The 19,391-nt window shown below is 34.2% G+C and overlaps 1 protein-coding gene across 9 annotated transcripts in view; it reads right to left on the reverse strand.

The window, feature by feature from the left end:
- GPBP1 (GC-rich promoter binding protein 1) overlaps nucleotides 1–19,391 on the reverse strand; it is a 93,930-nt gene that overhangs the window by 11,664 nt on the left and 62,875 nt on the right. For 5 of the 9 annotated variants that reach the window (XM_023625646.2, XM_070246817.1, XM_005604250.4 and 2 more), the window contains 5 exons: nucleotides 18,432–18,491; nucleotides 5,977–6,161; nucleotides 5,226–5,366; nucleotides 3,514–3,681; nucleotides 2,849–3,036 (listed from right to left, as the gene is read on the reverse strand). In XM_023625646.2, the coding sequence (XP_023481414.1) occupies nucleotides 2,849–3,036; nucleotides 3,514–3,681; nucleotides 5,226–5,366; nucleotides 5,977–6,161; nucleotides 18,432–18,491 (742 nt within the window). The remainder of the gene's footprint in view (nucleotides 1–2,848; nucleotides 3,037–3,513; nucleotides 3,682–5,225; nucleotides 5,367–5,976; nucleotides 6,162–18,431; nucleotides 18,492–19,391) is intronic. The other 4 variants (XM_070246818.1, XM_001495419.7, XM_070246821.1 and 1 more) reach the window with 1 other exon arrangement.

Here is a 19,391-nt window from a genome sequence, read left to right on the forward strand (position 1 = left end):
CCAGACTAGAGAAGAGTGGCTTCAAACTGGGGGATACAAGATGATCTAATAGAATGATGGGAAAAAACACTGGAATTTCTATTTATGCTTATCTTTTAAAAAATGAATTAACATTTACTTTTATTTTTTACATGGTATCACTTTGCAGTCATTACTCGGCCTATAGATCTGAGGGTCACAAGTCATAAAATATATTACGAGGTACAGGGGAAATCCACAACGTGAGTGAGAATAAAAACTGTGGTTACTCATCCATTCATATTAAATGCACAAAAAAAGGTAGTTTGTTTGCCCAAACAAGTGAATTTATAGATATTACCTAGTTAAGTTAGGTTCATATTAATCCAGCTAAATTAACTCTCATCAAATGGACATTCACATTTATCATCAGCCCAATAAACTATTTTAGGCAAAAGATAGTCCAAGTTAGTGTAAGAGGATTACAAAATCAAAACAAATGCCTAGATTCTCAAATACAATAATTACAGCTAGATCTAAGAGAGCAAGCAGGATATGATTTGGTAAGGGGGAACAAAAATGATCATAGATATAAAGAATAATGTATGAATTGGGCCAGAAAGACAAGGACTTAAAGGGATCTTTAATAAAGGTTATAAATCTCATGGGTAGGAGAAACGTAGACTAGAATATTAGAAATTTGAGGTAAAAGAAATACTCCCTCAAAATAAGTACAGTTTTACAGAGCAGATAAAAAAATACTGGAGGAACTGCTACATCATTCACTCATTTAACAAATTTAAGCACAAGTGAGTGATGTGTCATGCACCGTTCCAGGCACTAGAATACAGCAGTAAACAAAATGGACAAAACTTCTGTCCTCATGGAGCTTTGATTCTTAATGAAAACAAAAGTTGAAATTATAAAAAGTTATTCCACAGTGGGTATAACCCAGTTCCCCAGTGTCCTGGAATTAAAGGAACTTCCAGGAGAACTGGCATTAAATCAAACAAAAAGTCAAGTCAATCAATTGGGCTATTAATGAGCACCAGCCCGAACTGAGCCTGGTCCTAGAGGGTGTAAAAAATTTTAGTGGAAAAAAATTCAGTTTATACAAAGCACTTATAGAGTAATATGCGACAATACAAGTGCATAAAATAATTTTAATTGCATTAATAGTTATAATATTTCAGTTATTAGAAAGGAATTGAGACTAACAGATTTAAAAATTCTATCTAATGTTGAAAGACTGCAAAAATATGCAAATATGCATAGAAAAATGAAAACTGTAGACTGACTAGTAATCTAAACTAATCCTAGTATGTATGACAGAGGAGGGAAAAGTTTTGGTGCCACAATTTCTCCCTTCATGGTTGGACTTAAATCAGCTGCCGTGTATTTCTGTATAACTTAAGTTTCAGTAAAAGTGTGCTTAATTCAAACACACACACACAAAAGGAACTGAGAAGTCCACAAATCTTTCATGTACTGATGCTAAACCATGTGGTTTATTTCAAAACCACAGGAAGTCTTTTCTGCAAAAACGTCTGTTCTTAACCATAAAATCAAAGAAAAATAAATACAAAAGTCCAATCTAGACTTGAATACTTTTCAATTCTCAGACAATATATTAAGACTATATGATGGAAGCAGAAAGTGCTCTTGAAAGTTTACAACAAAATAAACTACATATTGGGACAAATGGATATCCACCTGGAAAAGGATGAATTTGGACCTCTACCTCACAACACACAAAAAATGTTGACAAGCAATAAAAGGAAAAAGTTGATAAAATAACTTCATCAAAATTAAGTTTCTGCGTTTCAAAAGGCACCACTGAGAAACTGAAAAGAACTCACCGAATGGGGAAAAAAAAAATCTGCAAATATAACGGACTTAAATCTAAATAGCTCTTATAAAAGAACTCTTAAAACTAAATAATGCAATTTAAAAACGAGCAAAGATTTCAACAGATATTTCTCCAAAGATATACAAATAACAAATAAGTACACGAAAAGACACTAATACTTAGTCATTAGGGAAATGCATATTAAAAACCACAAAAAAATACCACTTCATATCCATTACAATGACTATAATAAAAGACAGATGGTAGCAAGTGTTGACAAGAATATGAAGAAATTAGAACCTGCATAAATTGCTGATGAGAACGTAAAATGGTAGTCATTTTAGAAAACAGTTTGGCAGTTTGTCAAAATGTTAAGTATATGTCGCAGCAATTCCACTCCTAGGTATCTACCCATAAGAAATCAAAACATATCCATACAAAAACTTGTATGTGAATGTTCGTAGCAGCATTATCCAGAATACTCAAAAAGTACAAAGAATGTAGTATCCATCAATTGATGAACAAAACGTGGTAAAACCATTCAGTGTACTATTTGGCAATAAAAAGGAATGACGGAGCAAGAAATGCTTACAACATGGATGAACCTTGAAAACAGTATGCTAAGTGAAAGAAGCCAGACATAAAAGACCAAATATTGTATGATTCCACTTATGTAAAATATCCAGAAAAGGCAACTCTATAGATATACAAAGTAGATTGGTGGCTGCCTAGTACAGAGCGTAAAAATGAGGAGTAACTGCAAGTGAGCATGGGGTTTCTTTCTGGGTTGATGGAAATGTTCTAAAATTAGATTGTGAGGACAGTTGCACAACTTTGAATATACAAAAAAATCATTGAATTGCACATGTAAAAAACACGTGAAATTCATGATATATAAATTATATTTCAATAAAACTGAATATTATTTCAATCAAATTGAAATTATATTTCAATAAGAAATAAATCATAACATCTCTATAATAACATCAAAATCCTGGACGTAGAAAACACAGAGAAAAAACTGTAAAAATAAATACTAACCTGTGTTCTGCCTCAAGTGAACTTGAAAGAACATCAGTTTGTGGGAAGGTTGAAGACCGAATGATCTGTTGGGAAATTACCGAGGCATTGCCATTCTCTTGTGGAATTTCATTTTCATCAAAGTTTCGATTTATATCCCTTTCTTGGTGAGTACTATTGCTGTTATGCAAATTAAATGAGTCATCATCCTGATATTTAGGGAGTTAAAAAAAAAGAATAAGTTAGAGAAAACAGTTGTTAAAAACTTTAATAGATCCTGGTTAGATTTCCACATAAATGTAATACTTAATAATCATTAAATTTAAGTGACATTCTCTCAAGATATGAAGGATACCCATAGCTTTCTGACTCTCCGTATTCACATCTATTCAACAAAGGCAAAACCAAAAGAATGAAAGTAGGCAAGATGGGGAAAACAAAAGAAAACATACATAATATGAACACGAGTTTCTTTAAATTTTTGCAGAGCAACTACAGAATGAGAAAAATCTAAAGAAAAATTCCTTTAGAAAGGAAGTCATTATTTACGCAAATAGTTAGCTAGCCTTGCTTTCAGGGAGATGAAAATTTGATTAAAGTTTATTCAAAGGTCCTAAATGATATCTGCCCAATAGTTCAATAACATGTTAATGTCAAACCAAGAGTTACACTCCACATTCAATTACCTTCTCTGAGCCAGCATGGCTTTCATCTTCATGTTCCTCTTCTACTCTGTCCCTTTTCAATGCCTTCAAAAATTCACTCTTCTTATCAGTGCGCATACGTGTCAGTTTGGTTAGACGGGGCTGCTGATTAAGTTTATCAACAGGTGAAGAGGAATTTGAGCGATTACACTAAGAAAAAGTTCAAAAATATTAATAAATATGTAGACAGAGAACTAATGTCAATATAAAGTTCGAAACTGCCACAACTTCCTATTTCATCTTTATTCACGATACAAACGATTTTAAAGTCTATTTTCCTCTATTCCTGTATGTTTTATCTATCTTACTGAATGAGTAAACAGAAGAATTTTCTTACCCTAGAAACAATTATGGTCTGACAATACTAAGAACTGTGATTCTACATTAGAAGCTTAAATACTATTTTATAAAATGAATCCTGAAATTGTTTAAACATTTCCATAATACAAAGAAGAACAGAGTTTTACACTGTGTTCCACAGAGTTCTAAGGTTCCAATAACAGTTCCAATGAGACCTATTTTATAATTATTTACACACAGGTGTACACAGTGTTTATCAGGTAGGATTTCACTATGGGAAACTTTTGTGGGAGGGCAGGAGGCAGGGGGGAAAGGCATACGTACTAGAGTCCTTTTGTTTGGGGTGTTTTGTTTCGACATTGGAATACAACAGAAACTAGGATGTTAGAACTCTGTGTCAAAGATTTTTAAGCCATGGAAATAAACCATAATGCTTAACTGTTGGTAATAAGGTCCACAGACTACAATGAAACTAAGCCACAATTAATCAGCTGAGAATGCTGGTCCTTCCTCCATAGCTCTAAAATCCTATGATTGAGAACTAGTGTATGGAGGGGCTACAATGTTTCAATACAGTACCCAGAGCAATTTCAATTATAACAATATACAGTCATATGCTGCATTATGACATTTCACTCAATGACAGACTGTATATACAACAGTGGTCCCATAAGATTAGCCCCACAGAGCCTGGGTGTGTAGTAGGCTATACCATATAGGTAAGTACGCTCTATGACATTCACACGACAACCAAATCATCTAACAACACATTTCTCTGAAAGCATCCCATCTTTAAGTGATGCATGACTGTGGTCACAAGCATCTTTTGACTCTGAACTGATCAGGGAACTCCCTGGTCTGGAAGTTTCAGAAAGCTGGTCAAATGTGAAAAATACTTTAGCTGTCAGATACTTGGAGTCAGTAAAATAACAGTATCTACACCTTTCTCTCTTCTTCCTCTTCTCTACCCCCAAGTGTTAACACTAATAACATGTCCATCATCCCCCAAAGAAGACTACATAATACAAATCCTCATTTTTAGCCAAGGTACAATTTTATGGCATAACATAATTCTATCACAAATGAGAAAATGGCAATTTTCATACTTCTTAAAGATTATTCTTTCTGGTTGACAGGTATGCAGGTGTTTGTATTATTTTCTCTACATTTTAGGGTATTTGGAAATTTTCATTAAAAATCTTAAAATCATTCCTATTTGAAGTGTAAAAATGGTTAACAAACACATGGAAGTATCTGATTCGAGTTTTCTGAAAGAACTGTAATATCTCATTTTAATGAATTAATTTAATGAATCTATGCCTTTTGTTCACTGTTAACTAATAATCATGATTAGAATGTGCTGCATTCCTCGTGAATAATTTTAAATGTCATACCTCTTTCACAGAAGTTGTTGATGGACTAAAATTCTTGGCAGTTGACTTAAAAGCATTAAAGTTGCCAACACCATATGTAGACTCATGAGGGAAAGAAGTCCCAACTTTATTTTCTTTAGTTTGGCTTTTCCATTGTGTAGGCTATAGAAAAACACACAAATACTAATGCATATCAAAAATAGATTATACAAAGAGTGAAAAACAAAGTGAACACTATAAAATAAAGATGACTACATGCGGCTCATAAAAACAATTATTTTTATATTATACTTTCATCATTCCTACATGGTTCTCTTCTGTCTTTTTGCACAAATAAAATCAAAGGTTGGTATTCAGATAAAAACATCTGACTATGCTGCTATATTTTCAAAGTTTTATAAATCTAAAGTTAGGTTTCTTTTGCTTAATATCAAGAAAACACAAGTAGGAGTTTCAAAAACCTAAAACTGAACACAAAGGAAACAGCATTATGTTATCATTAAGCAAATACATCATAGATGCACCTAGGAAAACAAAAATTTTATAGATTTCACTTACTACCACTAAAACAAGAAAATACATACAAGGACAAACAGACACACCACTAAAAAGACAATTAAAATTAATGACAATGGACAAACTCCTTCCACTTAGAAGTCAACACGCCACCAAAAACCCCAAACTTTGGTATAAAATTTTTAACATTCTTTTCTCAAAGTGACTCAATTGATATCAATTTAAAACTTTGCATTTTTAACAATTTATAACTTACTTTTGTAGGTGGAGCAGCAGGTTTAGGGACTAAGCCTTTATAAACACTTGGACCAGTCCCGTTCTTAACTGGCTGTGACTGAAGATTTCCTACCACTGGGAATCCAGATAGCTGTAAGTCTTTTGTATTACCTTTCTTAATGACCAGCATCCTCGGAGCTCTAGATTTAGGATTCGGAGGATATTCTGCACAAATAAAGCACAAGCAAGAGTTACACACAGCTTAAATTTTGGCATAAAATTAAACCACTAAAAGAATAGTATATTCCAAAACTTGATTATATTTAAAAAATAGGCATTCCCTGGGTAAAATAATCGAGCTAAGTATGAACTATACTTCCTGCTTGAGAAATGAAACTAAAACATAATCAAACAGATCATAGCAAAGAACTGAGCAATGTAAAGTAATACAGATGAATTCAACTAAACAGTGGCCTAGAATATTAACTATGACCAAATCAAAATTAATCACACTTTAAAATATTTTTCATTAATGTTTTTAAAAACTGAAAATTTCGTCCTAATAGCTCTTATGACGTGGAATATAAAGTACATTATATTTCCTTCTCCTCCGTTTTGAAAGGAGAATTTCCCTAATTTCTTTTCCTTCTTTTTATTTCACTTATAAAGTTATTACCAATAAGCAAGGAACTACAGTACCTCTTTTTCTAAATTTCTACTTAAGTTATGACTAATGAAAAAGAATTCTATTTTCACAATATCAATATCAATTCAAATATTTACTGACCATCTAACTGCATTGAAGGCATTATGCAAATTACAGGGCAACCAACTCAATCCTGGCTTCTGAAGACAATACGAGAAAATAAAGTTGCTAATAGAAAGCTTTTCTCAAGACTACTGCAGTGGCTAAAGTATGAAGACAAACTCCTGGAGTTTAATCAGTGTATCTGTAATCAAACAGGTGTTACACATGAACATGTTCACAATTATTGCAATGAAGTATGTCCTCCCCTTCCCTAAGAAAATTTCTGAAAGCATCAGTTTCATAGTTGGAGAGTTTGGAATAAAATAATCAATTCAAAAAGAAAAATCTCAGAAAGTCTAAATTAAAATTAGCTTTATGTATTAAATAAGACATGGTACTGTGAGTCATGTAGATGTCTGTGAAGGTGCCCCTGCCTCAAACAAACCAAACTTCCTACTGGATCATCTCAAAAAATAAACTAAACAAGGACTCCTAGACATGGAGGGACTCTCAAAGTTCATCTGAGGCTTCAAACACTTAAAAATATAGAGTTGGTATGATGCTTCATTATAATGCTGAAGGATAAAAGAACAAGGACCTAAAACAAAATGAGACATGGTTCATCCTTCCAGAATTTAAACACACGTTAATCTACTATGGCAAACATTCTAACTTCTTGGCTGCCTAAAGAGGTCCAAAATATGAAGGCTGCAGAAGACATCTTCAGGCACACATGGACACAGAAATTTTATCACCAATATATACCTTTTCTGAAGAACTTACAAAATGAAGTCAACAAATTAAAATTAAGACTAAAGATCTCAAACAAGAGGTCAATGAAGGACACCAGAGATAAATTAAACAACTTAAATTTTGCAATTATTAGCTTTGGTAAACTGATAATGACAGCATGAATAAAATAGTAAAAAAAGAGATTCTTAAAATTAGCAATTCTTGAAATTAAAATATAAGAGAAAATCTGAATGGCTTGGTACTTTAAGTTAAATGAAACTCAGGGATCTGAGGAATGACTGAGCTGGGAAATGCAAAAGGCAGTAAGATATACAAGGTCTCATTTTAGAGGAATCCAAGTGTTGAAGCAGGGGGCAACTCTATCAGTACACAATTAAACATGTTCAAACATGACTGATGAAGACTTCCAATTCAATATGGCCAACTAAACAAATTAATTTATCTTCTTTCCCTTCTAGATGCTTATATTAAAATTACTATAATGAAGAAAAACAAATACAACAACAAAGAACAGGAAAAGGTTCATCAGCAAGGAGTAATCTCAACCCACATTAAGAAGTAAAGGAAAACACATCAATTTAGAAGATGCACAAAGGAACTCAGCTGAAGGGGTGGCTAATCTGCCCTGTAGACTCTTGGATTACAGACTGGGACTTGGAAATGCTAGATATGGCAGAAGGCAAAAATGAAACTTTTCAGACAAAAATCAATCACCAAGGATAAATCCTTGCTAAGGTAAATCATGAACAAGGTATTTTAGGCAGAAAGAAAATGATCCTACATGGAAGGCTAAAGGTACAAGAAGGAAGAATATTTTTTGTACATAAGCAATCACTGATCAAAACCAGAAGGCAGAGGAGTGGGATCAGCATCATGGTGGAATGAGCTCTTCCTTTAGACTCTCCCCCTAAAATAGAACAAAAAGGACATTCATAAACCAACAGAGGACATTCACACAACACAAAACACGTCTGAGAGACCCACGCAGCCATACGTCTGAAGGTGGAGGTGCTGGACCCCGTGGAGGAAGAGGAGCAGGTAGGAGATCTCCTCTCCCTCCCCCAACAGCAGTGCCCCAGGGCAGAGGACCAGGTGCAGCTCTGAGAAAAGAGGGGGGAGGGAAGGCTCCCTTTGGGAGCACCTTCGCTCTCCCAAGTTCCCTCACAGCCTGTGGGAAAGCCCCACACAGAGGTGGCTAAGCCATTAAAGGGTAGAGGAGTTTTCATTAAGCCAGCACACCAGGAGAGTAGATAGTGAGGGCAGAGTGAAAATGCCCCCGGGATTGCACAGGGAAAAGAAAGCACCCCTCCTCCTGCTCAGCACTTCAGCTCAGCTGGTCAGCCAGAGTGCCCAAGCATACCTTAGAAAAGCAGCAGTTCTAAGCGAGCAAGCTGGTGATCACGGCAGGTTCACAACACACAGCTCTTGACCTCCACCCAGTGACGGCAGGTGGAATCTGTGACCACATACTATCACTATGCGGAGGCATAAATCCATGCCATCATAGAGTATGAAGAAATATATAAATAGTCCAAACCAGAGGGAAAATGATAAGCACTGAGAAATCAATTCTGAAGGCACAGAAATTTATAATCTAAATGACAGAGAATTCAAAATAGCTATCATTAAAAAACTCAATGAGTCATAAGAAAATACAGATACACAGTTCAATGAAATTAGGAACAAAATAAATGAACAGGGGGATCTCTTCACAAAAGAGATTGAGACTATAAAGAAAAACCAAACAGAAATGTTAGAGATGAAAAGCGCAATGTCTGAGATAAAGACAAATCTGGTCTCCCAGAATAACAGAGCTGATATTATGGAGGAGAGAATTAGCAGTCTTGAGGACAGAAATATAGAAATGCTTCAGATGGAATGAGAGAACTAAGACTCAAAACGAAATGAAGAAATTCCCAGAGAAACATCCTACTCAATTAGGAAATGCAACATAAGGATTACAGGTATTCCAGAGGGATAAGAGGATGGAGAATGGAGCAGAAAGCTTGTTAAAAGAAATAATAACTGAAAACTTTCCAAACCTGGGGAAGGAGCTGGAAATATAAGTAAAAGAAGCCAACGGCACTCCTAATACTATCATTGTAAAAAGACATTCTCCAAGACATATAGTAGTAAAGCTGGCAAAAGTCAATGACAAAGAAAAAATTACTACGGGCAGCAAGGCAGAAGAAACAACTTAATAAAGAAACCCTATCAGGGTTTCAGTCGATTTCTCAGCAGAAACCTTACAGGATAGAAGAGAATGGAATGATATATTCAGAATTATGAAAGACAAAACATTTCAACAAAGAAGACTCTATCCAGTGAAAATATCCTTCAAATATGAGGAAAAATAAAAACTTTGCCAGATAAACAAAAGCTCAGAGAGTTCATCACCACAAGGCCCCCCGCCCAAAAGAAATGCTCAAGAAGGCCCTCGTACCTGAAAAAAAAAGAAAGCGGTTACAAAGCCTTCAGACAGGAGATAAATAGGTAGACAAAATCAGAAAATTGTAGTTATACATCAGAACAGGTTAGCAAACAATTATAACATTTAGATAAAGGGAAGGAAAAGATCAAAAATAAATATACTCGTCACTTTAACCACAAACTCACAACAGAAGATGGAATAAGTTGAGACAACAACAACTTAGACGGGGAAGATGTAAGGGATGGAATAGGCTCAGTCTAAGGAAATAAAAGCCTCTCAGAAAATGGGCTATCCAGGAGACGTTTTATACAAATCTCATGGTAACCACTAAACAAATAATCAGAACAGAGACAGATACTTTAAGCTAATGGCAAACAAAAAAAAGCAGGTGTTGCCATACTTTTATCAGACAAAGTAGAATTTTCAAGATAAAACATGTAATGAGAGACAAAGAGGGGCAGTATATAATGATCAAAGGGACTCTCCACCAAGAAGACATCACACCTATAAATATATATGCAACCAACAAAGGAGCACTAAAGTACAGAAAACAACTATTAACAAACCTAAAACGAGATATTAACAACAACACAGTAATAGTAGGAGACCTTAACACCCCATTCACATCAACAGATCACCAAGACAGAAAGTCAACAAGGAAATACTGGATTTAATCAAAAAAATAGACCACATGGACTTAATAGATATATACAGAACACACCACCCAAAAATAGCAAAATACACATTCTTCTCAAGTGCACATGGAACACTCTCAAGGACAGACCACATGTTGGGGAACAAGGTAAGTCTCAATAAATTTAAGAACATGGAAATCATATCAAGCATCTTTTCCAACCATAATGCTATGAAACTAGAAATCAACTACAAGAAAAAAGCTGGGAAAGTGACAAATATGTGAAAACTAAACATACTACTAAACTACCAATGGATCACCAAAGAAATAAAAAGAGAAATCAAAAAATATCTGGAGACAAATGAAAATGAAAACACACCATTACCAATTCATATGGGATGCAGCAAAAGCGGTCTTAAGAGGGAAATTCATAGCAATACAGGCCCATCTTAACAAACAAGAAAACTACCAAATAAGCTATCTAAAACTACACCTAAAAGAATTAGAAAAAGAAGAACAAACAAAGCCCAAACTCAGCAGAAGGAGGGAAACAATAAAAATTAGAGCAGAGGGGCCGGCCCGGTGGTGCAGCAGTTTAAGTTCGCACGTTCCTCTTCAGTGGCCTGGGGTTTGCCAGTTTGGATCCCGGGTGCAGACATGGCACTGCTTGGCATGCCATGCTCTGGTAGGCATCCCACATATAAAGCAGAGGAAGATGGGCACAGATGTTAGCTCATGGCTAGGCTTCCTCAGCAAAATGAGGAGGACTGCCAGTAATTAGCTCATGGCTAATCTTCCACCAAAAAAAAAATCAGAGCAGAAATAAATCAAATTGAAACAAAAAGAAAAAACACTAGAAAGGATCAATGAAAGAAACAATTGGTTCCTTCATAAACAAAACTGACAACCCTTAGCCAGACTCACTAAGAAAAAGAGAAGGCTCAAATAAAATTAGAAATGAAAGAGCAGAAATTACAACAGATACCAAAGAAATCCAAAGGATTCTAAGAATACTATGAAAAACTATATGACAATAAATTGGAGACAAGCTACAAGAAATGGGTAAATTCTTAGACTCAAACAACCTTCCAAAACTGAATCAAGAAGAAATAGAGAATCTGAATAGACCAATCACCAGTAAGGAGACTGAAACAGTAACCAAAAACCTCCCCAAATATAAAAGTCCAGGACCAGACGGCCTCAATGGAGAATTCTACCAAATATTCAAAGAAGATTTAATACCTATCCTTCTCAAACTATGCCAAAAAACTGAAGACAGAACACTTCCCAGCTCATTCTACAAGGCCAACATCATCCTGATCCCAAAGCCAGAGAAGGACAACACAAAGAAGGAAAATTACAGGGCAATACTCCTGATGAACATACATGCAAAAATCCTCAACAAATTTTGGCAAACCGAATAGAACAATACATTAAAAAGATCATACACCATGATCAAGTGGGATTTATACCAGGGATGCAGGGAAGGTTTAACATCCACAAATCCACTGAAAAACTATTAGAAATAATCGACAACTACAGCAAAGTTGCAGGGTACAAAATCAACTTACAAAAATCAGTTGCATTTCTATATTCTAATAACAAACAGAGAACTAAAGAATACAATCCCATGTACAACTGCAACAAAAAGAATAAAATATCTAGGAATAAATTTAACCAAGGAGGTGAAAGACCTATACAATGAAGATAATGTCTTATTGAAAGAAATTGATGATGACATAAAGAAATGGAAAAGTATTCCAAGCACATGGATTGGAACACTAAATATAATTAGAAGGTCCATACTACCTAAAGCAATCCACACATTCAAAGCAATTTCAATCAGAATCCCAATGACATTCTTCACGGAAATAGAAGAATCCTAAATTTCATATGGGGCAATCCAAGACCCCAAATAGCTAACGCAATTCTGAGAAAAAAGAGCAAAGCTGGAGGCATCACAATCCCTGGCTTCAAAATATACTACAAAGCTATAGTAATCAAAACAGCATGGTACTGGTATAAAAACAGACACCCAGATCAATTCAACAGAATTGAAAGCCCAGAAATAAAATCACCCATCTACAGACAGTTAATCTCCAACAAGGAAGCTAAGAACATACAATGGAGAAAGTCTCTTCAATAAATGGTGCTAGGAAAACTGGACCGCCACATGAAAAAGAATGAAAGTAGAACACTGTCTTTTGCCGTACATAAAACTTAACACAAAACAGATCAAAGATTTGAAGGTAAGACCTGAAACTATAAACTCCCAGAAGAAAATATAGGAAGTACACTCTTTGACATCAGTCTTACAAGGATCTTTTCAAATACCATGTCTACTCAGACAAGGGAAACAAAAGAAAAAACAAACAAGTGAGATTTCATCAGACTAAAGAGCTTCTGCAAGGCAAAGGAAACCAGGAACAAAACGAAAAGACAACCCACCAACTGGGAGAAAATATTTGCAAACCATTTATTGGACAAAGGGTTTATCACCAAAATATAGCAAGCACTCATACAACTCAACAACAAAAAAATAAACAACCCAATCAAAAAATGGGCAGAGGATATGAACACATAATTCTCCAAAGAAGATATACAGATGGAGCATAGGCACATGAAGAGATGTTCAACATGGCTAATCATCAGGCAAATGCAAATCAAAACTACACTTAGATATCATCTTACACCCATTAGAATGGCTATAATCACCAAGACAAAAAATAGCAAATGTTGGAGAGGATGTGGAGAAAAGGGAACCCTCATACACTGCTGGTGGGAACACAAACTGGTGCGACCACTATGGAAAACAGTATGGAGATTTCTCAAAAAACTAAAAATAGAAATATCGTACGACCCAGCTATCCCACTATTATTATCCAAAGAACTTGAAATCAACAAGTCAAAGAGATTTATGCACCCCCATGTTCACTGCAGCATTATTCACTATAGCCAAGAAGTGGAAGCAACCCAAGTGACCATCGACTGATGATTGGATAAAGATGATGTGGTATGTATGTGTGCGTGTGCGTATACATACAATATATGTGTATATTTGCTGAGGGAATACTACTTAGCCGTAAAAAAGACAAAACTGTCCCATTCACAACAACATGGATAGACCTTGAGGGTATTATGTTAAGCAAAATAAACCAGACAAAGACAAACACTGTATGATTTCACTCATATGTGGAATATGAACTAACATATGGACAAAGAGAACAGTTTAGCAATTAACAGAGGAGAATGGGTTGGGGAGTGGGCACAAGGGGTGAAGGGGTACATTTATATGGTGACGGACAAATAATAACGTACAACTGAAATTTCACGTTATAAGCTATTATGACCTCAATAAAACTTAAACAAACAAAAAACCTAGAAGGCAGAAGAGAAGGAGAGTAGATAAGCAGGCAGGTACATTTATCTTTAAGCCTCAATATAGTCTCTGACTACAAAGTTCACCTTTTCTAAAACTGGATTCCTGGACACCTAGTAATATTCTGGCTGTTACCTCAGAGGCTTTCAGTGCAAAGAATAATAGAATACCCTATAAAGAAGAAAGGTAAAGCATGAGAAATCAATCATAGAAGAGTAGGTAGCAAAGTAAAAGATGATAAAAGTGCCTAAAGGAACATGATAGAGATTAGGAGAGAAGAGAAGCAGACATAGTGTCAATATATTTATTAAGTATTCATATTCAAATATTATAGTGCAGAGATTAAGAACATGTGCTTTTGTACCAGATTTACAAAATCTGAATACTTGCTCCAACCTTACTATAAAATGGAAAATAGCTCCTGTTTCAGAGTTACTGTGAAATGCTTTCTTTAAAATAAATACTAGAAAAAAGGTTCAGAAGAGTCATACACTATCTTCACTATGATTTGCTTCTAATCATATTTCAAATTAAAGGTGTCTTTTTTTGAGAATTTTAGGTTGACCCACAAGAGTAAGGAAGACGAGACAAATTGTAAAAGAAATAAACATAAAAACTAACCTATGTCATGTATAACTATGCTGAATTTACTACATAAACCTGCCCATTTAAGAACAAGTGTTCTTAATGGTAGTTAACTACATATAAGCAAAGAAAAGGGTGATAGCCAAAACTAAATTTATGTCACTTACATCCATTCTATATTACTTATAAACTAGTTCATCTATTCATAAAGTATCTCTACAAATTCTCCTGACACAAACATTCCAAGCTAATTGTTGAAGCTGTTGGATTCCAACAGTATCCAATGTCTCCTTCTACACTTTCTCCACTGACTTTCTTAATTGGTAAACTATATGAAAAAAGACTCAAATTGCTTATTCTTTTAAAGAGAAAATTTATGTACTGATGAAACATATAAACACATATAAAAGAATTAGAAAGTAAGTGACCTCAGTGACGTCCTTCAACTTACATGTGCTTTATTACCTCAAGCTCATATAAGCAGGAATTCTTCAAATTTAAGTTCAAAACATCTGAAGGTAAGTATGAGTTCTGGATTTTTTATATCATTATTTCCCTCTTTCCTCACAAACAAGTGGAATCTGACAATAAGTGATTTTAAATATCCCTTTATTATCTTGTTATTCATGCTCTCTCAGTATCTATGAATAAAATAATTAGTTTTAGTCCTTAAATACAAAGTCAGTGGTGGAGGAGTAGCTCAATTCTTTGGAAGATCAGAATTAAAATATTGCTATATATAATACAAAGGAAATTGGCCACATGCGTAATTCAGAGCTGACATCTCAATTCCTCCTTTTCTTTCACTACACTCTCCATATAGTTGCCTTCTATATATATATATATACTTTATTTATTTTTAAATGTGGGGTTTTTCGGTTTTGTTGCAGGGAAAGATTTGCCCTTAGCTAACACCTGTTGCCAATCTTCCTTTTTTTTTTTTTGTTTTCCTCCTCCCCAAAGCCTGAGAGCATAGGTGTATATCCTAGTTGTAAGTCCTTCTAGTTCTTCTATGTGAGCTGCCACCACAGCATGGCAAGTGACAGAGAGGTGGTATGGTTCCACAATCGGGAAGCAAACCTGGGCCAACAAAGTGGTGAGAGCATCGAACTTTAACCACTAGGGCAGCAGGGCTGGCCCCACGTATTTTCTGATTCAATCAATTCTTAATTTATTTTTTGAACTATCACTTAGAAATTCCTTTTTTTTTGCCTTTTAATAACTCTACTACCATCTCCCTCAATTATTGGATTTTAACGACATAATTAGCTAACATTTATTAAACACCTGTAACATGCGCAAGGATTTTATATGGTAGGTAATTTAATATTTAACAATGCTTTTCTCATTAGAATTGCTGTCATCATCCTCATCTCACAGATGAGAAAATCCACTCAGAGAGATGAAGTAATCTGTCCAAAGTCTAAATAACCAATAAGCAAAAGACCTAATGTCAGGGTCCAGATCTACCTGAGTCCAAAGCCAATGCACTTAAACACTATATTATACTACTAAAGAAAATGAAAATTAAAGAACTGTTAGGCCAGATACTTCAAAATGTTTACCATCCTCAACTAAAAATACTAATAATAAGCTACACTGAATGGTCAGAATAAGAAGCCTAAGTGTGCACTACTAAGTGATGTCGGGGTCCACCCTTTCCTTCACCATCACATTGATGCCATTACTAACTTAGTTTCCTCATTATCTTGACACAAAAAAAGCAGCAACTTTAATGTGTGAACAAAAGCATATAACCAAGTGATGGGTAAACAGTATCTGAATTAAGTTTTCACACTAATGAGGAGGAAACTTAAGTCACATAAGACACAATAATACTCAAAGACACTGTACCACAGCAATTAAAACAAATTCCTACCTTGAACACTAATTTTAATACAGAAATTATTTTTCTATAGATTGATGCTGTTTGAATTTTGTTGGTTTTGAATTTTATTTAATGTACAAATCTGTTTTGTTTTATAGTAGTATCAGAATTTTAATCAAATGAGTTTTACTAATTTAAAATTTGTCAATAGCAGAAGTATGGTATTTTTCCTTTAACAAAGTCCCCTATATTACTCATATGAAGACTAAGCTTAAAGAAATATACTTCTAAAATAAAAATAACTTATATGATGAACAAGTAATATTTCTAACTCTGATCAAATAAAGTCTATATGTGTCAAGCTGTCTAATCAAACCCTATTAATTTTCCCTTCTCAACCTTAAACTTGTGTTGCATTACCTTTTTCTTCATTATAATTTTAACTGTTTTCATATAAGACACTGAAAGAAAGTGGAGCCATTTCAATACATAAATAATGTATCAACAGAATGCTTTTACAAAGAAATTCAATAAAGATTATTCCTTTCTCTTAATCTCATTTACAAAGTTCCTTGGGGGGGGGGGGAGCAAGCACCTCACTGGTTTGCATCATAATCTAACTCATTTAATCCAATCATTTCACTCAATCTGTATGCTTATGGCTAATATCATTGGAATTCTCTAGAAAACAACCCATCTTTAAGAACTGGTCATCAATTTGCTTTATTCAGAAAGCTAAACAAACAAAATTCTTAAAAATGAACTCTGATGCTCTTTTAGTAGCATATCAAATATGAGCAAAACTCAGGAAAGTTCATCAAGCTATCAAGGAATAGACACAAATATAAATACTGAGTTGAAACAAAGACAATGCTTAAGTTAATTACTAGTGACTGAAATTTTTCATTATTTAGTATCTTAGGCACTAAGTGTTAGGCTCTGTCAATAATATGTTGCTGACATACTGCAGTGACACAAAAATAGCCTAGAGGAATTCTGAAAAGACACAAATCAACTGTCACTAATGTCTCAAACTGCAAACAAACATATAAACACAAAGCATTTTTCTCTTTCTCATGGCCCCCCCAAATAAATCAATCACACAACTAAATTATTTTAAAATTCTCACAGGTACACTGAAGTACCTTGAATTTTTGCTTAAGTTTTAAATTATTAAGGACATGGAGATAGATTAATTCAATAAGTAATCTCTTAGGCACCAAACAAGAGCGATCCTGGTTAAGACCAAAACACTATAGAAGTCAAAGATAGAAGCTGCATGAAGGTGTTTCCAATAAAACTAATTAAATTCTAAGTAGAATTAAACTTAAGTAACTATATTTTAAATGGCCTAATTACGTTCCCTCAAGATATTTTTTAAATTGGGATACTACAATTAGACTCCTGCAACTTTTAAACTACAAAAGGATAGTTTCAGGGACAAACTGGTTTGTTTCCTTAATACATATTACATTTCCATTATTAAATTTTGACTTACCTGGAAGGAAGAAGGACTAGAAAAGTTCTATTGAAGTCTTTCCTAAAATTCTCTCATGTCTTCCTCAGGAACATAGCTAATTTAAATGTTGCAATGGGGAAAACAATATTTGGGAACCCAGGGGGAAAAGTGAGAAAGGAATAGTGAAGTGTAATACAATGAAAGCTTCATTGTATTCCTATGGGAAGTACTAGGAATTTAACAATTAACCAAGCCACAATTAACCATTTTCTTTTTTCTAATGCAGACACACTTCTTAGTTTACCTAAGACACAGTAAAGAGCACATCTTCCTTTTAAACATCTTTTCAACTAGTGCTCAAAATCCTTAGATCAACCCTGAAACAGTAGAACCAAAATCTTTATATTAATACATTTTATTCTCAATATTTTCAGATGTATTTGCCTTTAAATCATTTCTAAAATTATTAAATTAACCAAGGATCAGTACCAATAGTATCTATAGGTAGTTTTATATGACAAACGCTCACTAACATTCTTGATTTTTTAGTTACTTTCATTGTAACCAAATCCAAATTACTCCTACTTTCTTAGAGATTCTATTTAACACCTTCCAGGTGGTTCTATATTCTTACGCAATCAGCTGTTCCCAGAAAAACTGAATAATAAGGAAACATACCTAAGAGAGGAGCTTGGGAGATTTTTTTGGTTGGGTATGTGTGTGTCTGGGCGTGTAGGCCTGGGGAGAGTGGTAGAAATACTAATTTGCAATACAGAAAAAACAATGCCATTCACATGGTTCTAACAAAAGTGTCTGACCACCCCCACCCCCACCCTCAAAAAGCCCTTAAATAAATTGGGAGATCAAAAGAAAACAAAATAATTCCCTAGAGTATCACCCCATAAATACAATAAAGAACAGCATAGGAAGTGGCAAAGTTTAAAATAATGCCTTTATTGTTAGGACTAGTATGCTGTCATAAGCCACAATCCTTTTGTTTTGGTAAGTTGTTGATTTTCAATAGAAAAATACAAATGAACATGTGTACAAGTTCCAAAGTGGATACATCACCTTTGAATTTCGTATCAAATAATTAAATTTATTTTTCAGATATCAAATGTTCATATTTAAAATTTTTTCATTATTTTAAACTTCACTTGAATCTCGAACAAGCTGTCTAATTTGTACTATATGAGTGCAGTTTAATCTTCTGTAAGATGCTATAAAATTAAACTCTCAGCAGTTTTAAAGAAAAGGGCGTTATTACCAGAAGAACTGTCATTAAGCTTTGACAATCAAAAAGGCAAATAATTTCAAACATAGACTAGTTCCATAGGCAAATTTATAGATTTTTAATACTCTCTATGTATAACCATTTTCGTAGATAAAAAGATTAATTTTATGTCACACTACGATTAGAAGTATTTATCTTTCCAGTTGACTAAGTTTTCAACTTTGAAAAACTAAAAATTAATTTAAACTAAGTTTTTTGTTTCTTTAGATCAGGCTTCTCTCCAAACAACATCAGTTCATCACATTAACTTATGACCATTTAAAAAAAAACTCTTATTTGAGTATACTTAATGGTACTAACATATGCAAATCAACTATTTCAAATCAAACTCTTCTATCCTCAAT

This window comes from Equus caballus, chromosome 21 (assembly GCF_041296265.1).
Source record: "Equus caballus isolate H_3958 breed thoroughbred chromosome 21, TB-T2T, whole genome shotgun sequence".
NCBI lineage: Eukaryota > Metazoa > Chordata > Mammalia > Perissodactyla > Equidae > Equus > Equus caballus.